The sequence below is a fragment of the Dipodomys ordii genome, unplaced genomic scaffold, assembly GCF_000151885.1.
Source record: "Dipodomys ordii isolate 6190 unplaced genomic scaffold, Dord_2.0 Scaffold42, whole genome shotgun sequence".
Taxonomy (NCBI): Eukaryota; Metazoa; Chordata; class Mammalia; order Rodentia; family Heteromyidae; genus Dipodomys; species Dipodomys ordii.
The window spans coordinates 4298497-4305828 of NW_012267258.1; the positions used below are offsets into that span (position 1 = coordinate 4298497).

At 44.3% G+C, this 7332-nt stretch overlaps 1 protein-coding gene across 1 annotated transcript in view; it reads left to right on the forward strand.

The window, feature by feature from the left end:
* Positions 1-1135: 1135 nt before the first annotated feature.
* The window catches only part of Rpap3 (RNA polymerase II associated protein 3), a 29639-nt gene continuing 23442 nt past the window's right edge, over positions 1136-7332 (forward strand). The window contains exons 1-3 of the mRNA XM_013018713.1: positions 1136-1210; positions 5584-5759; positions 7019-7159. Coding sequence (XP_012874167.1) covers positions 5610-5759; positions 7019-7159 — 291 coding nt within the window. The 5' untranslated portion in view covers positions 1136-1210; positions 5584-5609. The remainder of the gene's footprint in view (positions 1211-5583; positions 5760-7018; positions 7160-7332) is intronic.

A 7332-nucleotide genomic window follows, 5' to 3' on the forward strand; every position in this document is an offset into this window, starting at 1 on the left:
TTACTTTGTGACAGAGCACTCTTGAGGTGACTTTTCATGGACCAGCTCCTGGGTTGGTGGTTTCCAGCCTGTCGTTAAAAAAGAAATACTAAAAATTAAAAAATTGATAGTGAGGCTGCACTCCAGACTAATTAAATCAGAATGTCTCAGACAGGATTCACAAATCGGCTTGTTTGTAATTATGTACATACTTACATCTTTCACCCTCCCTGACCCCAAACTTCATTCAAGCTTGGGAATCATTGATCTCAGTGTTGGGGATAATATTTGAGATTATAAAATTGATCTAATTTGAAATTTGGCTATTTGTGTTTGTGGACTGTAAAGTTATATGCGATTTATTTTACAGTTGTTAGGGTAATGAAAGTTTTGCTCACAAAGAAAGTGGAAGCCTAAAGTGTTAAAGGCTTCATATTCATTTTTTCTTTTAGATAAGCCAAAATAAGTCCTTGGAGCTAGGCACTGGTGGTCCGTGCCTATAATTTTAGCTACTCAGGAGGCTGGAATCTGAAGGATGGGGTTCGAAGCTAGCCTGGGTAGAAATGTCTTTGAGGTTCTTATATCGAATTAACTAGCAAAATGCTGGACGGGAAGTGTAGAAGTATGGCTCAAGTGGTAAAAAGACAGCCAGTTGGGGGGGGGGGACAACAAATGAGAGCGAATAGCCCTGAGTTCAAGCCCAGGTATACACACACATCAGATCTTAATATTGACACACATTAGATTCAGAGATACATACACTGCAGGGAAGGCAGACAGACAAGTATTTACAGAGGGGAATAAAAGACAGCCACAACATGGTCCAGATCCTAGAGAAACAGCGTCCTTCTGATACAATGATCATTTATCAAGACAAAAGCAATACAAGTAGTAAGGACAAAAGCGCTGAGAATTCAAGCAAATACCCCCAGGCTTTATTGCCTGGCGGCTCCTACTAGCTCGGGGTGACTTCAGTTTGGGGGGGGGGTTCAGCTGAGTGACACTGAAGCCGACCCAGCCTCCGATTTCGCTTTTGACACTCTCAGCCCCGCCCCCTCCAGCTGTAGCCAACCAGAGCAGCAGGCCCCCCCCCAGCCTGACCTTCTGCGCATGCTCCGGTCAGGCTCCCGGGGGCGGGGCGCGCGGCGCGCAGGGTCTTGTGGGAAGGGCCGGCGTGAGTCGCCGCGGCTCTGAGGCGCTGAGTGGGGAAGACAGCGCCGGCCCGGGGCAGGTGGGTGGACGCTGCCGTTGTCACCCGCTGCAGGGGCCCATTTTGGGGGGAGGGGGTCTCCTAGCGGGAAGAGGAGGGGGGAGGTCGCACCGAAGGTCAGGGTGAGGCGGAGAGGACTGGGGCGGACTGCGCAGGCTCGGTGTCCTGGGTAGCGGCGTCCCTGGAGCGCATCCCTGGGGAGGAGTCGGCGCGCGCGCCCGGGCCGAGACCTTGGGCCTGGCCTGAGGTGGGGATGTGGGGGGGGCGTCCCCCACCCCCTGAGGAGGGGGGTCGTGACGGCGGAGCCTCCGTTCCCCCCCCCAGCACCGCGAGGGGCCCGCCCCCCTCTGCGCCTCCGCGGGCCCCAAGTTCTCCTAGGTCTCCGGATGTGACCCTGATATTGCCCCCCCCCGAGCACCCCGTGTGTCTGGTAGCCGGTGGGGCGGGGGAGACCCCGGGTTGGAACCTCCACTCCTCTTGATGAGCTAGTCTGACCACGGATCGAGGCACACGAGGCCATCCTAACTCTCTGCTGATTTTTCTCTGGGTTGGGGAGGGGGGGGGGAATGAAATCGAGCTGAATGCCGACCAGGTTGGCTTTGAACCCCGACCCTCCGGATCTGAGCCTCCTGAGTAACCTAAGATGTTAGATCTGAGCCACCAGCGGCCAGGCAGCAGTGAATAATCTTGGTTAACTGGAGATACGAGTGTCGGATTGGTCTTCCCCGGGCTGGCTTGGGACCCAGATCCTCAATTCTCAGCTTCTCGAGGAGCTGGGATTACAGGCGAATGCCGCTGGCACCAGGTTTGAATCATCTTTATACAGCTAAATGCGGTGTGCTTTAAAAAAAAAAATTATGCCAGGCCTGGGGTTTGAATTCAGGGCCTGGGTGCTATCTCAAGCGCCCCCCCCCCCCCCCTCCTCTAAACCTAGTACCGTACCACTTGAGCCAGCCACACTTCTGGCTTTTTGGTGGTTAATTGGAGAGAGGTAAGAGTGTCACAGACATTCCCCCCTGGGCTGGCTTCAAACAATCCTCAGATCTCAGCCTCCTGAGTAACTAGGATTACAGGCCCTGCCAGCGCTTGGCTACAATGTGTTTTCTTTACCCACCCATGTTGGCACTACTAATCTGTCCCACTTTGATAAAACGTATTGCCTCTGGCCATCCTTGAACATACTCTTTAGTTTCCCCCCAGCTCTGTTATGTGCTGCTGCCTAGGTTTTCTGATGGTGGCCTGTTTTCCTGTTCCTTAAATATTAATGTTTTTCAGGCTCTTCCAAACCCCCAGTCATCATTGAGGCTAAACATGTTCAAATCATGACTCTAGCTTCTGTCTTTGCTGGTGACACTCATTTATCCTTAGTCCTTTAGAGCTACCTTCTAGGTATCTCCTCCTGCTGTGTTCCTTAAGTACTCAGATTCTGCCAACTGAATTAATCCTGCTTTCTATTTGTCACCCCTCTAACTGAAACCTCTTTTCCTTTATAAGTTGCATCTTCTGAATCAAAATGGTATTACCAATCTTTTTTTTTTTTTTTTTTGGTCCGGTCCTGGGGCCTGAACTCTGGGCCTGGGCCCTGTCCCTCAGCTCTTCAGCTCAAGGCTAGCGCTCTACCACTTGAGCCACAGCGCCACTTCCAGCTTTTTTCTTTTTGCTTATGTGGTGCTGAGGAATCAAACTCAGGGCCTCATGCATGCAAGGCAAGCGCTCTACCACTGAGCCACCTTCCCAGCCCCCCCCCCTTTTTTTTGTCAGTTGTAGGCCTTGAACTCTGAGCCTGGGCACTGTCCCTCAGCTCTTCAGCTCAAGGTTAGAGCTCTACCACTTGAGCCACAGTACCACTTCTGGCTTTTTTCTTTTTTCTTATGTGGTGCTGAGGAAAGGAACCCAGGGCCTCATGCCTACAAGGCAAGCACTCTACCACTGAGCTACCTTCCCAGCCCAGTATTACCAATCTTACCAGGCTCCCAAGACAGAAATCTAGGACATCACTTGAGTCTTTCTTTCTTTTTTTCTTTATTTGTCAGTCATGGGACTCAAACTTTGGGCCTGGGTGCTGTCCCTCAGGTCTTCAGCTCAAAGCTAGCTCTCTACCACTTGAGCTACAGCGCCAGTTCCGGTTTTCTGGTGGTTTATTGGAGATAAGAGTTTCACAGAGGGCTGGGAAGGTGGCTCAGTGGTAGAGTGCTTGCCTTGCATGCATGAGGCCCTGGGTTCGATTCCTCAACACCACATAAGCAAAAAGAAAAAAGCCAGAAGTGGCACTGTGGCTGAAGTGGTAGAGTGCTAGCCTTGAGCTGAAGAGCTGAGGGATAATGCCCAGGCTGACAAAAAAAGAGTTTCACAGACTTTCCTGCCCAGGCTGGCTTTGAACCTCGATCCTCAGATCTCAGCCTCCTGAGTTGCAAGGATTACAGGAGTGAGCCACCGGAGCCTGGCTACACCTAGAATTTTCTTTACACCTAGAATTTTCAGTCTGGTCAAGCATCACATCTTTTTTATTTTACCATTTTCAAGATCTTCACATTAGAATATAGATCAGAACTCAGGGCCTGACATTTCAAAGTTGGTCCCATATCTACCTTCCCTCTTTTTTCTCCCTCATAGTTTCCCATTCTGCTTCTGTAAGTCATTTGTTTGGCCTCTTTTTTTTTTGGAAATTGGGTGTGGGGTGCTGTCCCTGAATTTTTGCTCAAGGGTAATGCTCTACTACTTTGAGTCACCGTACCACTTCCTGTTTTCTGGTGGTTACATGGAGATGAGAGTCTCCTGCTGAGCAAAGTTTCCTGCTGAGACTGGCTTTGAACTTTGTGATCCTCAGATCTCAGCCTCCTGACTAGCTAGGATTCCAGGCATGAGCCACTAACACCCAGTTTGACTGGCCCTTGTTAAAACCTGGCTGAAATTTCAGTACTTCAGGGAGCTCCTTCCTTAACCCTGTCACCTACCACCTGATTTATACCTGTCCTTTGTGGTCAGTATTTATAGGGCTCAATGTGGCTACTTTGCCTTTCATGGGCCATCTGGCACTGTGAACAGTTTGGTTTATCACAACATCTAGTGCAAAGGGATGGTACTAGCCATTAGCCTTTAGAAGATAATAAGGCTGTTGCTAACAAGAGGAATCTTCCAGCTCAAATGTCCATAGTCCCAAGGTTGAGAAATCTGATTTGACATAGTTCTCTATCACTAAGTACTTAATCTTGTTTTCATCACAGTAGACAGGAGGTCTTGTCTTTTTTGTTTTTGCCTCTATAAAATTTTTGCCATGGTGTCTGTCAAGTACAAGTTCAATATGTGGTAGAAAAAGAGGAGTAAAGAAAGGAATTGGACTGAGTACTAGTGGCTCACACCTGTCATCTTAGCCTCTTAGGAGGCTGAGATCTGAATATTGCAGTTTGAAGGTCAGGCAGGAAAGTCTGTGAGACTCTTATCTCCAGGTAATCACATAAGAGGTGAAAATGGAGCTGTGGCTCAAATGGTAGAGTGCCAGTCTTGGGCAAAAAAAAAAAAGCCAAGAGACAGGCTCTTTGTTCAAGCCCCAATATCAGCACCAAAAAAGAAAAAAAGAAAGAAAAAAAGAAGTTGGAATATACTTACAAACTAGAAAACAAGCAGCCAGTCTGCCATTACTACCTAATTTCTGTAATCCCCCCACACCTTGCCTTTCATACTGGCTTTTGAGGAGATCAGATTTGTTAGCAAATTACTCATTTAAAAATATTACATTGATACTTTGTTTAGCATCAACATAGTCTCCTGTCCATATATTTTGGCCCTTTATAAAGTGATACAAGTTGTTAAGTAAGTTTCAGAAAAATAAACCAAATGTAGACAGTCCGTCCCTGACTTAATGATCTCCTTTCTGGTGGTGAGAAAGAAATATGCATTCAATGGAAACTCCTTTGAATTTTGGTCATTTTCTGGGTGGGTATTATGTGGTATAAAAGTCTCATAATGCTGGGCAGTGACCATGAGCAGCAAGTCTTTTCTACTATGTATCACAAGAGGAAACAATTTATATTCTATGTAGTGTCTTTTTAGGCTGTGATTGGCAGGTGTATTAAATGCTTGTTTTTGAGACAGGGTCTACTGTGTATTCCAGACTGATCTTCAGTGGCGATCCTACCTCTGCTGCCACCATGCCTGCAGAAGTGTTTTGGTTTTTTGTTTGTTTGATAGTACTAAGATGTGAACATAGGGTCTTGTACTAAGATGTTAACAAAGGGTCTTGTGCTTGCCACGCAGATACTCCACTCCATGAGCCATAACTCTAGCCCATAAAGTTCATTTTTTATTTAACTGTCTTCAATTTGCAAGGGGTTGAGGGGGCTGCCACACCATTGTAAATTGAGGAACAACTGTTATCTCATTTATTTCTTATCAAGGATTGACCAAAACTTTGAAGGCAATAATGACTTCAAATAAAGCAATTGAATTACAACTACAAGTGAAACAAAATGCAGAAGAATTACAAGACTTTATGAGGGATTTAGAACACTGGGAAAAAGACATTAAACAAAAGGACATGGAATTAAGAAGGCAGAGTGGTGTTCCTGAAGAGGTAAATTGAGAAATCCTAATTTAGATACAGCAAAACTTCCTTATTTTACAACAAAGCATGACTTTATTTATTTTTTATTTGTTTAGGCCAGTCCTGGGGATTGAACTTAGGGCCCCACCACTATCTCAGAGCTGTTTTTCTCTACCAAATGACTGATAGCTCCACTTTCAACTTTTTTTTTTTTTTTTGGTGCTTTGCTGGCATTGATCCTCAGATTTCACCCTCATGAGTAGCTAGGATTATAGCTGTGCCCAGAGCATAGCTTTTTAAAATGTTTTGTGAAAATACTAAAATTGAAATGATTTACTTCACTGTTAACAGTTTTAGAAATTGTACATCTTTTAAATATGCAGAATTTGTAGTAACTCCATTCAGTATAGTAAAATATTTTAAGTCTTAGCATTATAAAATATCAAAGGATGTGTGTATACATATATGTGTTATGTATTTAAGGATATATAACATAACAGTATTGGCATAAATGTTTTTCATAAGTCAGTATATTTAAATATGGCTAAATTTTTGGGGTTTTTTTGTTCTTTTAAGTTTGTTGTTTTAGAGGTGATATATAGTGGAGTTAGCTTTACATACATCAGGTATAGTATCATCTGTTCCCCCATTCTCTCCCATTCCCTCCCTCCCTCCCATCTCTACTCATGAATTGCATAGTTCACTTTCATTAACTTTTAGTATTATATGTAGTGATGTGGGAACACTTCAGTTTGCCTTTGAAATACTGCTTGTTCATTGTTCTAACTAAAGATTTAAGTTGCTTTTGAAGTTTGAATTTAGGATTGTAAATTAAAAGGATAATTCAGATTTCCAGGTGATATTTTTTTTGGTGCATGGATAGTATCCAACCTAAATAAAAGAATGAAACTTTTCAAGCATAATTACTTTTTTTTTTTTTTTGGTGTTGGTCTTGGGTCTGAACTTGAGGGCTGGGGGCTGTCCCTTAGCTTTTTAACTCAAGGCTGGCACTCAACCACTTGAGCCACAGCTCCACTTTTGCTTTTTGCTGACTAATAAGAGATAAGAGTTCCACAGACTTTTCTGCCTGAGCTGGCCAAGATCTTCAAACTTCAGCCTTCTTAGTAGCTAGGATCACAGGCATGAGACACCAGCACCCATTGCTGGTGAAGCTGATAAATTGATTCTTTGAGTCACTTTCAAATTCAATTGGAAACAGTTCTTAACATTGTTAATTATTTAAAAACAACAACAACACAGTATTCAATCTTTTTTTTCTCTCTGCCTAGAATTTACCTCCTATTCGAAATGGGAATTTTAGGAAAAAGAAGAAAAGTAAAGCTAAAGAGTCTTCCAAGAAAACCAAACAAGAAAACACAAAAAACAGGATAAAATCTTACGACTATGAGGCATGGGCAAAACTTGATGTGGTAAGCTAATAGTGTCATGTGCTTCTTAATACTGGAATGAAATTCTTGGATTTAGCTAATAGTCATGGATTAAAGAAAAATACTAGGGTTCTTATGTCCTGTGTCTTGTCTCTCTTTTTTCCTTTTCTTTGCCTGGAGTTTCAACTCAGAGCTTTGTGTTTGTGTTTTGTTTT